The following is an 18,264-nucleotide window of genomic DNA, read 5'->3' as shown; positions in this document are numbered from 1 at the left end:
AGGTAGCCAGTGGTAAAATTAAGAAGTCGAGCCAATAGTGTAGGTAGCCAAAAGCATTTGAAATTATTTTTTATCAAATAACTTCTATTGCATATTAGTGGAAACTGTACTTGATTTTTGTTGTTTGTGACTCGAACAATGATGCAATTTATGTTACTAGATTATATAGGTATATCCTTGCTTATCCAATAAAGTATCAACTAAAATAAAATACTAATTACATTAATATTCATGTATTTCGGTTCATTGTTGACTTCGGGAGGAATTATTTGTGAGTACAATTATTAGCAGACATGTTTATTTTTGTGTCTACATATGTGTATCAATAGAATTTAGTTGCCACAAGATATTTTTCAAGGTAGTCATTTGGCTACCTCTGTATTTTAGACAGTAGACAAATTGAAATTTGTGTCGCATTGGCGACCATTTTAGTCGCAACTTTGAGGCCTGTGTTACGGTGCCGTTTAAAATACCTCTGAAAATAAGAACTTAAAAAAACAAAATGTCAAAATACAAAAACAATTTCCCCAGTTTTCCTGCCATGGGCACCAAGTTTGAAATCTGAGATAAATCCCCGAGGTATGAATGTCAAGTATTCTGAAAACTAAACTTGGAACTGATGTAGGAATTCCTGTTTAGAACAGGTCCCCAGAAACCTCTGCTTGTCTACGAGGCAGGGTTTCCGATTAGTTCGTTTTCTAGGACATTGACTGATTGTCATTCAAAATGTCCTACAGATATTTTTCAAGTTTGGTAATGCCACTAAAGAATGTCCTGTCTCTATTTGCTGATATCATCTCCTTATGACATTTGTCCTAACAAAATCACTGAGAGGCGACCAAGTTAAATTGATGGTCAGGTGAGGTGAAATTGGGTTTTACGTCACGTCCACGATTATTGCACTAATATGCACACGTGTGTGTGTGTGTGTGTGTGTGTGTGTGTGTGTGTGTGTGTGTGTGTGTGTGTGTGTGTGTGTGTGTGTGTGTGTGTGTGTGTGTGTGTGTGTGTGTGTGGCTGCTAGTACTAGCCCGGACTGATGCCGATTTATAGTGCTAGCACACTGAGATACCATGCCGCAGTTTAACATGAATACCCTGCTCAGACACAGTATACTGACTCCGAGCCGACCAGTCCTTGTTTTAGCCCCTTAATGCCGAGCGCCAGACAGGGTAACAACAAGTACAATCTTTTAGCGTCTTCCGGTATGACACGGCCGGGGATCGAACCCCGGACCTTCCGCTCCCCGGGCGGACGCTCTACCACTAGACCACGGAGGCGGTCAATTGATGGTCAGACTAGGTACTTGGTGTCTTGCATGATTGCATGTCATCGTATCCCTGGACTGAGAGATTCTGTTAATGATATAATCACTATTTTGTGTGATCCAGACTCAATATTCATATGCCGCAGTCAATTTTTCAAGAATAAAATCAAAGGCTGGATCAAAATAGGAAGGGAGATAACTCCTACCTTCCTCTGCCGTCAGCATGTGATGGTTGACAAGGAGGTCGAATGCTTCATAGCAGTAGACATCCTGCTTCAGTGCCTCCTGGAAGCACACTGCTGCCTGTTGTCGGTTATCCATTGCTTCGTAGATTTTACCTCGCAGTAGGTTCACTGAGTTCTCAGACTGGCAAAACAAGCGATAAATGAAATGGTTAAATAAATAATGTTTCCAGGCAACCGTCCTGATTATACAAATGTATATTTATTCTCCAAAACTGGTTTCCACAAGATTTGCTGATCATTGAGACATCATGGGTTATCACAGAGCTCCAGATAAGCTGCGTATCTGCGTAAAATATGCATCAGAAATATGCAGTAAAATAAAATCTAAGCTTATCAAATACGCAACGAACATTACAGATACGCTACAAAAATAAAACTTGTGCGTATCATCAAAATATTGTGAAGTAACCCTGTGTATTCGATTAGCAAATCAGCAACTTATTTTGAAATTATAAACAGGCATTCCGTCAACCTTGCCAAACTCCACGATGACAGTTATATATATTTGCCATCACACTTTCTTGTGGAAGTGTCGTGGTATTTTTGAGTCCTATAAAGCTCTCGAAACCCAAACGACACCAGTTTGCAGGGACTAGATGAATAGAGTTTTTAAATATTTAACTTAAATACCGACAGGTGTAAAAACTAGTGGGTAACAGAAATTTGAATACCCAGATAGAATTACTGATACCCAATGATTTTAAAATGCATGGGTAAAATACCCACAACACCAAAAGCTTATCTGGAGCTCTGTTATCATGATGTCGGCATCTCATGACATCACTAATTTCTCTGCCACTGAAGCTGGTTAGCTCTGCTTTTTACACTCAAGACACTGGTTGTCTAACTGAAGCATATGGTAGGCAATACCTACTGATCATGCTGAAGATTTATGTTTTCTTTGTTTGTTTGATTAATACCTCATTTGTCAATATTCCAGCTATATGACAGTGGCCTGTAAATAATCACATCATGACTGACATCATGAGCATCAATCTACACTTGAATCTACTTTGAATACAATGACATGCATCAACCAAGTCAGCGAGCCTGACAACCTGATCCTGTAAATCGCCTCTTAGGACACGTTATGGTCCCAAACCAGGTAACTGACCCAACATTTCTCATAGCCCATGTCAAAATAGCTGCAATAGAAATTCTAAAATAAACATTTCTAAAACTCCTTAATATCAAATGGCACCAGTTCAGTATGTGCTTTATATATAGACATGCAATGTTTGGCAGGGAAATATTTAACAGTTTATTTGTTATACTCCATAAGTGAACCCACCCTATATTAAAACTTAAATCCAACTTGTTGCCATGGAAACGTAAGAAAAAAAAAAGAAAAAAAATTCCTAAGTAGCAAAAGGCACCAGTTCAGTATGTGCCTGGTAGACATGCAAAGTTTTGTAAGAAAGTATTTAACAGTTTTTGAGTTACGCCCTGGAAACGAAAACCACCCTTGCAGTCCAACTTGTTGTCATGGAAACGTAAAACATAAAAATTTATAAAATTCCTAAATAGCAAAAGGCACCAGTTCAGTATGTGACTGATAGATTTGCAAAGTTTCAATCAAATACACTGAATTGTTTTCGAGTTCTGCCTCAGAAAAGGAAATGATTACGGACGGTCAGACAGACTGGCTGATCGCTATATCCCTCCGCATTATATGCCGGGGGGATAAAAATGTATTCAGCGACAACAAATCTTAACAAGCTATTTGAATCACACTCTAACAAATGCTGAATAAGATATTGGACAAGAAGTCTTGAAACATTGCCCTTTTTATTAGGCTTGTTTTACAATTAGTACTTACATCTTTGATAAGAAGGCTTGTCTCCGCATCTGTGAGGTTGAACCTAGGTGGCGCTGTGTTGAGTGAGTGAGTGTTATCCACCATGTCGAGGATGTTGAGGGCTTCCTGCCACTCACGGCATTCATACTGAAACAACAGTTCTCCATATCACACCTGGTTATTGGACCAAATCAGAGCCAAACTATATATCCGCATGATCAGTTAATCAAAGAAATATTTTTTTCTCAAATAAGATCTAATTTTTTCTGACATATAACCTGTCCATTAACCATAAGTCATAAAACGTCAACATTTTCGCACAATTGTACACTGATATTGTTGTTTTTGAAAAAAAAATTTTTTTTCTATACCAAATAGCTACTCTTATTTATTACGTTCATAGACTTAAGTGCACAAACAAAAGCTCCACATGACCTGCGTATTTGTGCCAAGTACGCAAAATAAATAATTATTATTACCTACAAGACTACAAATATGCATGAGAATTTGGAAACCCAATAGTATAACAACACCCTATAGTATAACAACACCCAATAGTGTAACAACATCCTATAGTACAACAACACCCAATAGTATAACCATGATAACAACACCCAATAGTATAACAACACCCAATAGTATAACAACACCCAATAGTATAACAACACCCAATAGTATAACAACACCCAATAGTATAACAACACCCAATGTGGCCTTCACAACTAGTGCACCTGTATTTATTTACAAATCTTCATTTACTGATTGAATGCTTGTTTTTGTTTGTTTGTTGTTTAATGCTGCACTCAACAATATTCCAGCTATATGACGGCGGTCTGTAAATAATCGAGTCTGGACCAGACAATCCAGTGATTGACATCATGAGCATCGATCCACGCAATTGGGATACGATAACATGCATCAACTAAGTCTGCGAGTCTGACCACACAATCTGTTAGTCGCCTTTTACGACAAGCATAGTCACCTTTTACAGCAAGCATGGGTTACAATACAATAACAAGTCAGCATTTATTATTTGTTATATTCAGTGAAAAAAACACAAAAAACAAGAATTATTTGACATGGTTTGTTAATTATTAATATATTACACATTTATATACTGCACTTCTCCAGGTTCTAGTATCTGCTCAAATGTGACAATGACCAGTGAACCCAATACTGTCAAATCAAATATTATAAGAGTGTTGTCTGTGAAGAAATCTATGCATATAATATGTTCTTATGGATAGGTACAGGGTATGTAAATGAACATGATTGCATATTCATAAATATTCGGCCACAAGTAACGAATTCAATTCATGAACGGATATGATTCACCAAATATGCGAGTGAATTGTAACTGCCCTGATGAAAACACAATGTAACATGATAACAAATCAAAAGGTTATCTGGAGCCCTGATAGAAATGACAAAGCATAAACACCACACACATCTTGTGTGTAATCTTCCCGGGGCAAGAGAGTTAACTGACTTTAAAAGTCCAGTATCCACCCTTGCCGAACTAGACTGGAATTCCTGGGCTCGATCGTAGCGCCACCAGTGACTATTACGAGTGGCTGTTATGAGTTATATCCCTTCTATACCTCTCCTACTGACCAATGAGATTCCACCTCTTGTATCACTTGCATTTGCTTCAAACAAAATGGCTGCACCCAGTCAAGACCATCTGATCAATAATCAAATTCTATATTGTGATCAAACGGGTCTTACATCGCGAAGCACCTTGATTAAAAACATGAAAAGATTTGAAAAATATATGTTGACAACGATTTGGCAGCGCACATGCTTTACAAATCCTGCAATTGGCCAAAATCTGCACGACAGTTTAGGAACCATATTTCTATTGCATTGCTCCATTGTGATTGGATGCATAGACTCGTTAGTCCAGCCAATATGTAACTACATAATACCAGCCTAGTTCAGCAAGGGTGGAAACTGGACTTTTATTGTCAGTTAACTCTCTTGCCTCGGGAAGAAGCTTGTGCATAGGCTTTGTTTCAACTACTGAAAAGAGCAGAACTGGCCTTTCTGACACAGTTCTTTTCCTTATCTTTTCAAGATTCCCTCTTCTTGGTGACAACAGTTGGTTAAAAATGAAAATGGCGAAATCAATCCACATACTTACATGACACTTAGCAGCGAGATATCTACATGATGGATGTGTCTGGAATATCAAGTTCCCAAAGATATATTGAACCATTACATTACTAATCATTCAAAGTATTGATCAAATAAATGTGTACAATCAAACCTTTACACAATTTTGACAAGATTATTGTCTCACACATGGCCAACATGATGAGCCAAGCAAATCAGGGATTCAAACCCAGGATCATAAGTGTTTTACACACCTGACGGTTTGTTTGTTTGTTGTTTAATGCCGTACTCAGCAATATTCCAGCTATATGAAGACAGTCTGTAAATAATCGAGTCTGGATCGGTAAACCCGAGATTGACACCTTGAGCATTGATCAACGCATTTGGGATACAATGACCAGCATCAACCAAGTCAGCGAGCCTAAGCACCCGATCCCGTTAGTCGCCTTATGACAAGCATGGCTTGCTGCAGACCTATTCTAACCCGTATCTTCACTGGACCACATACATAGCTCTTCTGAGTATTAAACATTGTTAAACATGTTGTTTGTTGTGTGATTAGTACAACACTCATCATAACCTGCCATCATGATTATTGTAATACATATTTAGTCATATAATAATCATGATAATATTATTTCAATTTCAATAATATTACATCTTTTACTCCGATTCTATTCCAAGCATGTCAAGATCTTACATGACCAGCATTGTTAAAACTCAGTATGAGAGGGCAAAGCAATCAAAGTAGCCCATCTGATGTCTGCTTCTCGAAAATGAACAGAAAAGGACAGTTCCACAGGAACAACAATAATGGCTGCACTATTTTAAATTTTTTTACACCCTGTTGTTTCAGCCGTGTCTTTCACTAAACAAATTTAGATTTTTTTTCGGAAGTGATTACATTTTACCCATACCAATTAGTAAATCTACTCGTTCAGTGATCACTGTTGTCGAGGGTTTCCAGTTTGACAATGGTACCGAATCTCAGTTTGTCAGATATTGACAGATATTGACAGAGATTTACTGAGACTGACTACAAGCTTAATGTTAAACTTAATCAAACTGAAGGGAGATAACCCACCTTGTCTAACTTCTTGTTCCGCAGTAGATGGGAGGCTCGGTGATACTGACCTGTGAGGTATAAGGTCTGAGCATACCAATATACGTCTTCCACGGAACCTGTATGATCACCAAGAGAAAATCTGTATTAACTTTGAAACAGTGAAGTTTTTAAGTTAACAAATTAGGATTAGAAAGACTTTGTCGGACCCATGGGCTGGAAATATGTGATTCCAAGTTCCTGACAGCCCCTGCTATGGAGTTCCCAAACATCAGGCTTTTCTCTCTTTTTTTCCCTCAATATATTCCTTATGGTACTGGCATAAGTATTATGTCTGCAATAACAACTTTGTAATACAATTGTTGATTGTATACTATTTGTTCAATCTCATTAAAATCAGATCTTAGTTTTCTCTACCGCTTAACAAAGATCTGAAGACATCCCATTAGGGTCACATCAGACCGACCTTGCGCGAACTTTGCCCGACCAATGGAATGACCAATCAGAAGGCTGCTTTCTCATGCTTAACGGCACTAATTTCAAATTGGCGACTTCGCTTCGAAACATATTTTGACATATTCTTGATTAAAAATTTAAAATCTGATAAGAAGAACATTCTGGAATGGCTTATAGATGGCCTAGATTGTATGGATATAATCATAAAACTCGTAACTATCGTTCAGAATACCCCGTGTTAAATATATCGTGGTTGCATGATTTGAAAACACATTCCGACTGTCACTTTCATGATCTGGTAAGCAACGCTCTGATTGGTTGGATGAAAGGTCGTTCTGACGTGACCCGTAATGGGATGTCCTCAGATCTTTGTTTAGCGATAACGAGAACTAAGATCTGATTTTAATGAGATTGACTATTTGTTGGTTGTTTGTTGGTGTCACACAAGGTTCTCTTACGTACAGATTTCTGGGTTAACAAAGTGTTTCAATTTGGAAATCAACATGTAACAAGATAACATCTATATCTTGTAATATAGACTAAAAAGGCAATCAGCTGTACACACATTTTCTCTCATTATCTACTGGTGATTCAGTGAAAATATACCAAATAATAACAGAAAAGAGTTTTAAAGCAATATGATCTGAAAATATTAAATAAAAAACTATTTATTGTACCAAGACTGATACTTTTTATCATCTTTTAATATTATGAGCATGCATGGTATATAGCCACATTTCGTGACACTTGTATGGATTTACTTCTGATGATGTTGGATTAAAATGCATAAGGTGGTGAGACAAGGGTCCAACCTCATGTTTATGATACAAATCCTATTCCCCACTTTGTGCATATGACACAACCCTGGAATGCACAGTGCTCTCCTCCTTCGTACTTTTACAACACTACCGTATTCGACATAATAAGCGCCCCGCTCTAATAAGCACTCACGGCGATATTTGCTAATATATTGGCAAGTGAACCATCCCAATTAGCACCCCTTCCGATTGATCAATATACACAAGACTAATTTATTCATGTATAATACGCACTCGTGTGTTATATGCACCCTTAATTATGGGCAATTAAATTCTGGAAAAATATATCTGTCGTATATAAACAGTCAGGCCGTCAGCATAAACTGCGAAATGTGTCTTTCAACTCTGTTTTTTCCACCAAAATAATATTCTAATAAGAGCCCCCTATTTCTAATTTTGAGAGCGCCCTGGGCGCTTATTACGTTGAATACGGTAAATATCATCAACTGGTTACTACTTGCATTCACAAGATTAAGGACAAATAACGTTTGTTTACGTACCTCCAGATAGTGACACCAGCTTATCTGCCCAAAACAACGCTGAATCATAGTGGTGCTGAAAAACAATATTTCCACAAGCATTATTAACATGATAACATCTGTGTGAGCAGCTCATTGATTAATCCATACACACCAACCAAAAATAAATAATATACTGACAGTGACTCTATGGAATGAATAAATAGAAAATGCATGAATCTTTTATTTTTAAAAGGGGTTGTAAACTACAGGTCAGAAATTCACTGATTAAAAGACTATTTAGTATTTGTTGTCCATGTGGTTAAGCATATTAAGGGGTCTTTTATAAAATATACCATTTAAGCAAAATCATGGCTTGGAGTGAGTTAGTTGAGTTTAATGTCGCTTTGAACGTGTTGAACAGTATTCTAGTCATATCATGTCATCCATGGCTAGGAAATAGGAAATATAACATTAATATGAAATTCAGCAATTTTTCCCTTGTTGCAAACAAATGATTAAAAAACATGTTACGAAACATGTGGAAACAAATATCATGAAATAGAAAATGATTATTGTCAGACCATGTTTATTTGCACTTTCTGCACTGGGTCTGACATGTTTGCTCTTCACCTTACTGCACTTCACTAAACAATCTTTCTTTTCTGATTCCAAGTTACACTGCATGGTGGATCTAAATCGTTGCCGGTTTAGCTGGACTACTTACTAATCAATGCTAATGGAACCATCGGCATTATTATAATAAATAAACAGTGATCATATACCTGGTGATCACCACAAGCATATTTACATTACAACGTATGCTGCATACCATATTCGACGTTATAAGCGCCCAGGGCTCTCTCAAAATTAGAAATAGGGGGCTCTTATTAGAATATAATTTTGGTGAAAGCGTTGAAAGATTGTAAATTTCTTGGTTTACGCTGACAGCCTGAAATGATACAAAAGTCTGTGCATATTATCAACGACAGATATATTTTTCCAGAACTGACTTGCCTGTAATTAATGGGGCATATAACACACGTGTGCGTATTATACACGAATAAATAAGTCTTGTGTACATGGATCAATCGGAAGGGTGCTATTTGGGATTGTTCACTAGCCAATATATCAGCAAATATCGGCGCGGGCGCTTATTACGTCAAATACGGTATATAGCCACTTTTCCCACAAAACTTGAAACTTCATAACAATTCCACTGATTCACTTCTGATTAATTTTGATTTAATTGTAAAATGTGGTGAAATAACCTAACTCAACTAAAACCTAACCTATGGATCGAAAAGGGGTACCTAACCTGGAGGATTGTAAAGGGATTTTTATCAGCAAGTGGTGATCAGGCCTAATGATTGTGCATGTGTGCTGAAAGGGGATCAAAGGGCTATTGGGAGTGTTAGGGTGACCTACCCTCACCTTAGGACCGAGAGCATGGAGAAGAAAAGTAAGGTCAGTGAAACTAGAGCCACAGAAGAGTTAATTAGCGCAAAGCTTGCTGTGCCCGTTGAAATGCAGTCTTGACTTGCTTTAGATCGAATTCTTCTATCGTAAAATACATATATGATATACTGCTTTGCAGATTGTATGATAACACTAAGAATCTGAGTAAAATATTATACCAGTGACAGGTTGTGACCGTGTGTCAACTGTTTCCCTCTCTGTCCAGCAACATTTATGATTATGATATTGGTGCGTGTCTGATTCAAGTGCTTGTTACCTTATCAATGTAACTCCTCACTCGTTCTCTCAACCTTACAAGGTTTATTTTGGTTTCGACAGATGCTTGTGGAGCACTTCCTTCGATTTCCCCCGCCATCTTTGAATGATGTACACGTTTGGCCAATGACAATGCATGTACTGTCCGTATTTCTAACAACTAATCTCATTGGATATTCGTAATGATGGATGGCCAATGCTTAACATGTTAACTGTTGCTCTTTGCACAATGGTTTTCTATTGGCCAATCTTTGGCATGGCAACAGTATAGTGTACAAAATGGCGACTTACATGGTGTAAATACTATACAACGCAAATTGGATTTTGTAACCGTCTGTAGACTTGATATTGAAAACCGCGATACAGTAAAGGTATGACACTTGATTTCACATAGCCCCACATATTATTTTGACATCTCTCTCTGTCTCATTGTGACCTGGAAAGAGAAATTCACGAAATTACTTTTCTGTGCCTCTCGTATGCCTGACCAGTTATGATGTCTGATATGCCATTGTCAGCCTCACTTAAGTTGTGGTTCTAAAGGCGCTCTGATAAAATAATATGTAATTTTCTGGAGTTTTTTGTTAATATTGTTTTTGGCAGACTTCAAAACATTGCCAAAATTCTTTCCTGACCCGAAATTGACATCATTATCATGTGAATGTTGTAACAGCTACATTCATGACAGATAACAGACTATGTATACAAGAAGTTCGAACATATTTAATTTTTATTGTACCACTGTGGGACTTAAGCCATCCAGTTTGTTGCTTGACATTCCTATTACAACGCATATAAGAAATAGTCTCTAAACAAATGATTAGTAGAATGAATATTTTCAACAACAACCAAGATTCCACCACCTAAATAAAGACTATGAGTATCCTCAAGATTTATGCACCTTTTTGTGATGGTTATGCTTGACATGATAATGTTGTAAACGTCAACTTAATGCACATACTTTGAAAAAAAGCTTTCATTACCATGATTACAGATGTCCGAGCCAGGCGATGAATATGCCGACCAGGCGAAGTCAATGGTGAACGAGGTTATACAGAATGCTCTCAGACGGTTAGAAACAGGTGACCTTGAGCGGGAGAAAACCAGCGACTCCCTGAAGTCTGAGCTGCTGCCTCCTTCAAGGGAGACCACATTAATTAGAGAGGAGGACTATGAAGTACAGAATATCAAATGGTTAACAATAGAAGAATTTTCTCCTGATGCTGCAGAAAAGAAGATCAATGAATTCATTGAGGTTTGTTCCATTTGCTAAACTCTTCAATAATGGTTATCAACATAACGAATGAACATGATGAAATGAAAACTTAATTTTATAATAGCAGATCTGTTGGTATACAGCAGGTTCTAACTTTCCAGCAATATCTTTTTATTACTACACAAAAAATGTCTAACAACTTGAAGATAAATGTTTTTTTATCCAATTAAGATGTGACTTATGTAATTTGTGTCAACAAAATGATCATTATGATATGATTTTTGTGTAGATGGGGTAAGCTTGTAGCTACAGCAACAGCTTGTCACCTTTGACACATTCCCCACATAGGTACAATGTGCATGATGTGTGAGCCCGTTCTTGACAGTGATTGAAGTGGACATATTCTGCATATGTACAGTGCACACTTTTGTTATTTATCGAGTCACATGACTCGATAAAAGATGTCTGACGGTTGAAATGCGTGTAACAAACGACGGATATAACTAACTAAAATTAGTGGTCCCTTTGAGTTTGTTATAACCGTAGTTTACTGTAAATGTATAATATAATCATGATAATAATAATGTCTTCGATCATGTTAAAGAGCTACGGCACAACAGATGATGAACACTTGCCTGAAATATTTATTTTTAAATTTTACAGAAAAAGGTATTAAATCTAACCATGCTAACATGTCTAACTCATTCACTGATATGAATTTAAATGTAATACTTTTAGGAGCATCATAATTTGAATTGTTGGAAAATTGTAGGCAAAGTCTAAGAACCCTTCATTTTATGGCATGATTATTTTTATCAACAGACCTGGGAGTACGAGAACAGTTGGCTCTACTGTGTTGATTTTATGGGCGAAGATGATCACGAGTTTGACAGGCGCTTCCAGTTCCGTGTTCGATGGAGTATTCCCACGAGGAGGAAACCCATTCCACGTGCAACAGCGTCGGTCTATTTCACGTTTATCGTCTCCAAGATTAAACCGAAGGTAACCATGCTAAAAACCGACCCTTGAAGATCCGGGGTAGAATAGGTCTTCAGCAACCCATGCTTGCCATAGAAGGCCACTATGCTTGTCATAAAAGGCGACTAACGGGACTCGCTGACTTGGTTGATGCATGTCATCGTATCCCAATGGCATGGATCGATGCTCATGATATCAATCACTGGATTGTCTGGTCCAGACTCAATTATTTACAGACCGCTGTCATATAGCAGGAATGTTGCTGAGTGAGGCGTTAAACAACAAACAAACAAAAACAAACATGCTAAAAACCACAAACGATGTCAAGGAGAAGCTGTTGCTAGAGGTGTAACGATATGGTGGTGTTGCGATACGATACATATCCTGATACTATATATTGGTGCGATATGATTTGTACATGTATCATGATACAGTATTTCTGTTACATAAGTTGATATTCTTTATTTTAGCAGGTGAATCAGAACCTGGAATTATTTGTTCTTAAATTTCAGGTATTGAAGATGGGATATTGTAGGGCAGAAATATATTGGCTAGATTGCACTGGGAATGACATACGATTTATAGCCAACCAGGATGTACTAGAGAATCTACATAAGCTGGTTGTTGAACAGTTTCTGTTATTCTTCACGTTTTTACACCTTGGAATGTAATTTATCATCCACAGGAGATATCGCTTGGATGAGATCAAGCAATATCTACACTGTAGATATCGCTGCAATGAAATTACATCACAAAGGTTTGCAGACCATTGTGACGTCACTGGTTACCATGACGTCACAATCAAATGACATCACTAATGGCTCTGCTACTGAAGCTGTTTGCAGTACTTTTTACACTGAAGACACTGCTAATTACTGTCTACAAATTGAAAAAGTTGAAAGAATGATGTTGGATGATAAATAAAATCTCACCCTCTTTGATAAAAGTGGCAAAAATCCTCGGCAAGCCTCAGAATTTTTCCACTTTTATCAACTCGTGTTGATATATTTGATATCAAAAGACACTCGGGTGAGATTCTCTATGTATCATATGTATCGCGATACAGGGGTTGTAGATTAATGTATTGTATCGTTGTCCACGTATCCTGTTCCCTACACCACTTGTGTTAGTTAATGTAATGCTGTTAACATGGGCTATGGTCTGACCAATTTATTTTCTTGTTTGTCGGGCAAACTTACCTGTAAAGTTCCAAAAGTTAAAGCGATAAGATTTGATGTTATTGATTGAAACATGCTTTTTAGATACCTTTTCGTGGTACATGTGTAAATGAAACATTGTTAACCTCACCTTATTCACTGATTCACTCACATGATCAGTGGTAAAAGGTCAATGGCCTGCTAATGGTCAAGCAAGATTGGACGAACCAGTATCTCATTCCTAGCTTTCAGCTGACCACATTATTCATTTCATTCATCACTGTCTGATTACTCGAATTCTCATATTTTCTCTCATCTTTCCAGAATTACCCCGTTGAAGTGTTGTATGTTTTCGAAACAAACAGACTTGTTCACAGGTAAGTGCTCAATAAAATATCATTCCTTCATTTCTGGAAAAAATACTAAATGGTTTTATTTATAGGCTATCGCATCATTGGAATTTTTGTTCCGTCATGTGATTGTCTGGTTTGTTTACAGGCTGTCGTTGTATGGTAGAAGTACTGCTTTGTGGCATCAGGCTACAAACAAACACTTACATTTTTCGCAAATTGTGTGAGTGACGGGTACAAACACCTGGGACTACTTGCACAAAGCGATCTTAGCGCTAAGATGATCGTAACTCCCATCCTTTAACATAGGCTTACAATAGTCATAGCCCTAAGATCGCTTTGTGCAACTGGGTCCAGGGCCCACTTGCACAAAGCGATCTTAGCGTTAAGACTATTGTAAGCCTATGCTAAAGTATGGGAGTTACGATCATCTTAGCGCTAAGATCGCTTTGTGCAAGTGGGCCCTGGTGTCATCACTGATTTTCAGTGATCCATTCATAGAATTTTCGGTGCTATTTTGCCTTTTACGCCCATTTTGACTTATTATATTCCATTTTAATTTTACAATGTTTTCTGTGATTTAGGTAGTGGGGAAAATAGAAAAGGAATATTTGAGATTTCTTAGCTATTCGTCAGAAATATGTCATTATGTTGCCATGTGTGCTTTGTATGCAAAGATGATACTGTCTTGTCAGAACATGAGTTTGCATTCTACACATTAATGCAAATTATTTCTTTCAGAGTTAAATTTGCCAATTTTCATGTTCTTATATTAAATTAAACAAAAGATTTCATCATTAACAGAAAATAAGTTTTATGAATTTATGACATGCAAGGTTATATATTTTAAACACGTGAAGACATGGATAGCTTAGATCTAGGGGGGGTAACTCTTACTTGCTTACAGCCATCTTGAGGTCAGGGGAACTCAGGAAGTACATGTTGGTATTATTCATACAGTTAACCTCTCTTGTACACGCTATTCTGATGGAGTTCAGTGTTGTGAAAACAATAATATTTAAGCCATTTTACAAGGGGTAGAATAGGTCTTCAGCAACCCATGCTTGCCGTTAAAGGTGACTATGCTTGTCGTAAAAGGCGACTAACAGGATCGGGTGGTCAGGCTCGCTGACTTGGTTGAAGCATGTCATCGATCCCAATTGCTTGGATCGATGCTCATGATATCAATCACTGGATTGTCTGGTCCAGACTCGATTATTTACAGACTGCTGTCATATAGCTGGAATATTGCTGAGTGCGGCGTTAAACAACAAACCAACCAACCAACAATGTTAAACACAGACCCAGTCAATAGACCCGTGAAGATCCGGGGTAGGATAGGTCTTCAGCAACCCATGCTTGCCACAAAAGGCGACTATGCTTGTCGTAAGAGGCGACTAATAGGATCTGGTGGTCAGGCTCGCTGACTTGGTTGATGCATGTCATCGATCCCAATGGCGTGGATCGATGCTCATGATGTCAATCACTGGATTGTCTGGTCCAGACTGGATTATTTACAGACCACTATCATATAGCTGGAATGTTGCTGAGTGCAGCGTTAAACAACAAACAAACAAACATAAAATATTTAAGATTTACATTTTGTATCAACTAATTTTGCTATGGTATCAGTGACCTATATAGCATGTAATGTCAACATAAAAAAATACAAAACAAATCATCTTGTGATGGTTGTCTCATCATGAAATGAAAAAGCCTGTACATTTTTCTTTATCGTTAATCAGAATCAGTTGCTATGACAACAAACACTGTCAGTTGGTACAGCCATGAGGGGTAGTATTGATTGAGTGTGGAGATTGCTATATCTGGCTACACTCAGTCTACACAGTTCATTATGGCCATTGTCTCATAGCCACAAACAGCTCTGTCAGCAATTTTATGTACATACGTTATATAGAATCAAGACGATTTACCGTAGAGTGTCATTGCTATATAAGTGCAATAATCTTGAATGAGACGTTAAAATCCATTTCACCTCAACTCACCTCACCCCAGCTCGTCCTTTTTGTTTTGGTTATATTTGGAATATTAACCACAGGTTATCCTTTTTCTTTAGGTCTTTGTTGTAAATTACTAAGAATTCCAACATTTTCCCATATAAAAAACTTGAGAGACGGATTCTATTTATGAAATAACAACCCAGAATGAAGGAATTTTAATACAATCCTATGACTCTACTGCAGGTTTCATAGACCCGTTGAATTTGTATTAATATGATTTTGTGGAATTTGGTTACCATATTCGCCGTAATAAGCGCCCCACGCTTATAAGCGCCCACGGCGATATTTGCTAATATATAAGCTAGTGAACAATCCCCATTAGCACCCCTTCCGATTGATCAATGTGCACAAGACTTATTTATTAGTGTATAATACACACTCGTGTGTTATATGCACCCTTAATGATGGGCAATTAAATTCTGGAAAAATATATATGTCGTGTATAATACGCATAGACTTTTCTTTTGTATTATTTCAGACTGTCAGCATAAACCACAAAATTTACAATATTTCAACTGTTTTTTTCCCACCAAAATGTTATTCTAATAAGAGCCTCCTATTTGTAATTTTGTGAGCGCCCTGGGCGTTTATTACATCGAATACGGTTATTGTTAGCATCTTTGACATGACCTTTGACATGACCTTTGACATGACCTTGACCTCCTGTTTACTCAGTAATAGTCTGCAGAGTATGTTTTTCAAAGTGATATTTGATGTATTAGAGAATTATAAGAAAAGTGGTTTGAGTAGTTTGTTGTTTATGATGATGATGATGATGATGATGATGATGATGATGATGACCATCCTTTGTGTATTTTCAGACCAGGGATGTCTCGGTTCCGAGAGAAGTGGCTGAAGGACATCATTGAAAGCAAGGTCATCATGATGTCAGCGGTCACATTTTGAGACAAGAGCTCAGTGATCTACGTACAGTCGTTATATACCGGAACACTTTAATGCAGTACAAACCTACTCCAAACAGTTTTATGGGATTCCGATGTTTGTAAACTGGAAGTCAGTATCTGCTCTTCATACCTCCTTTCAGCCAAGAAGAGTTCTGATAATGAGATTCATCTGTTACTGGTCAGGTGACAGGACGCATCTTGATGAACCTGATTGTTATTAGTTAACCTGTTGAGTGAAATGCATCTGCTACTTATAATAACTCCCCAACTAGTTAATATTTGTTCTTCGGGATCTCGTCACCCTGTTTTCTATAATGTTTTGTTGTTTTTGTGGCAAATTTGGGATTATGAACAATATTAACATGGACCAGCCTTTCTAAAAAAATGTCTAGCAAGGAAAGGTGCAGGGACACGATGAACCCACCTAATGTTCCTAAAAGAGAAAATGCACAGACAATAATATTTTATTGTTGAAATTCAATGAGTGTTTAAATTATGTGGGAAAATATCTCTTAGAGTAATAAATGCTAACAGATTTAACAAAGGGAAGAACATTAATAGATGTCAACTTCTTTATAATGAGGAACATGACGTTTCGGAGTATATTCTTACTCCTTTATCATTCACTTGATAAAGGAGTAAGTATATGCTCCAAAATGTTGTGTTCCTCATAATAAAGAAGTTGACATCTATACATTTTTTTCACTTGTTGTCAGAGGCGACTAACGAGATCGGGTGGTCAGGCTCACTGACTTGGTTGATACATGTCATCGATCCCAATTGCTTGGATCGATGTTCATGATATCAATCACTGGATTGTCTGGTCCAGATTTTATTATTTACAGACCGCTGTCATATAGCTGGAATATTGCTGAGTGCGGCGTTAAACAACAAACCATCCAACCTATACATTCTTTTCCTTATGTGTATCACTTCTAAATGCCGTTCAAAAACAAGATTAACAAAACATTGTCAACTTACTGTCACTGAAGGAAGAACCCGAGAACAAATAATTCATTACTTTGGCCTATCAGAGTTATTGTGTAAAGAAAACAAAATGTATTTTAGTGTTTAAGTATATACTTATGTGTTTTCTGGTACTTGCATCTAGTTGCCCTTCAAGACCTCGCAGGGGCTCGTGGGGCCCGCGATTCACTGTACAGAGTGGCGTCCCTTGGGCACGCCAGAAACCTTTGATTGTGGGTTAAAATCCTGGTTCGCCCCGATTATGTTTCTAGGTTAGTCAGTACCATACCCGTGCTCCTAGGTTTCACCGAAGTGGTGAACGTCAGAGACCTGCATCACTTCGGGCTTTCCTCCCACATTAAGCTGTCACGCCGTGATATAACTGGAATACTGTTAAAAGCGGCGTTTAACCCGACTCACTCACTCAAGACCTCACACTGTGATTATATTTAGAAGTCGTGTAAGTCAATATGTCTTTAGAAGTCCACTCTTATAAGTCAGTATGTCTTTAGAAGTCCACTCTTGTAAGTCAATATGTCTTTAGAAGTCTACTCTTGTAAGTCAATATGTCTTTAGAAGTCCACTCTTGTAAGTCAGTATGTCTTTAGAAGTCCACTCTTGTAAGTCAGTATGTCTTTAGAAGTCCACTCTTGTAAGTCAATATGTCTTTAGAAGTCCACTCTTATAAGTCAGTATGTCTTTAGAAGTCCACTCTTG

At 37.5% G+C, this 18,264-nt stretch overlaps 2 protein-coding genes across 2 annotated transcripts in view; one reads left to right on the top strand and one right to left on the bottom strand.

Moving 5' to 3' along the window:
• Positions 1–10,072, bottom strand: part of LOC124120542 (cell division cycle protein 16 homolog) — a 63,478-nt gene extending 53,406 nt beyond the window's left edge. The window contains exons 1-6 of the mRNA XM_046483388.2: positions 9,956–10,072; positions 8,263–8,317; positions 6,510–6,607; positions 5,454–5,492; positions 3,332–3,457; positions 1,474–1,633 (exon numbers count right to left, since the gene is read on the bottom strand). Coding sequence (XP_046339344.1) covers positions 1,474–1,633; positions 3,332–3,457; positions 5,454–5,492; positions 6,510–6,607; positions 8,263–8,317; positions 9,956–10,054 — 577 coding nt within the window. The 5' untranslated portion in view covers positions 10,055–10,072. The remainder of the gene's footprint in view (positions 1–1,473; positions 1,634–3,331; positions 3,458–5,453; positions 5,493–6,509; positions 6,608–8,262; positions 8,318–9,955) is intronic.
• Positions 10,073–10,209: 137 nt separating this feature from the next.
• On the top strand, positions 10,210–17,215 carry LOC124120561 (A-kinase anchor protein 14-like). The gene is made up of 5 exons (XM_046483422.2): positions 10,210–10,325; positions 10,949–11,209; positions 11,993–12,172; positions 13,630–13,682; positions 16,498–17,215. The coding sequence occupies exons 2-5, from the start codon at positions 10,949–10,951 to the stop codon at positions 16,580–16,582; spliced, it is 579 nt and encodes a 192-aa protein (XP_046339378.2). The 5' UTR covers positions 10,210–10,325; the 3' UTR covers positions 16,583–17,215.
• Positions 17,216–18,264: the final 1,049 nt, after the last annotated feature.

Source organism: Haliotis rufescens, unplaced genomic scaffold (genome assembly GCF_023055435.1).
Source record: "Haliotis rufescens isolate VD_foot unplaced genomic scaffold, xgHalRufe1.0.p SCAF_47, whole genome shotgun sequence".
NCBI lineage: Eukaryota > Metazoa > Mollusca > Gastropoda > Lepetellida > Haliotidae > Haliotis > Haliotis rufescens.
Note: the sequence above shows the minus strand (reverse complement) of the source record. Positions and strands in the feature narration are given on the sequence as shown.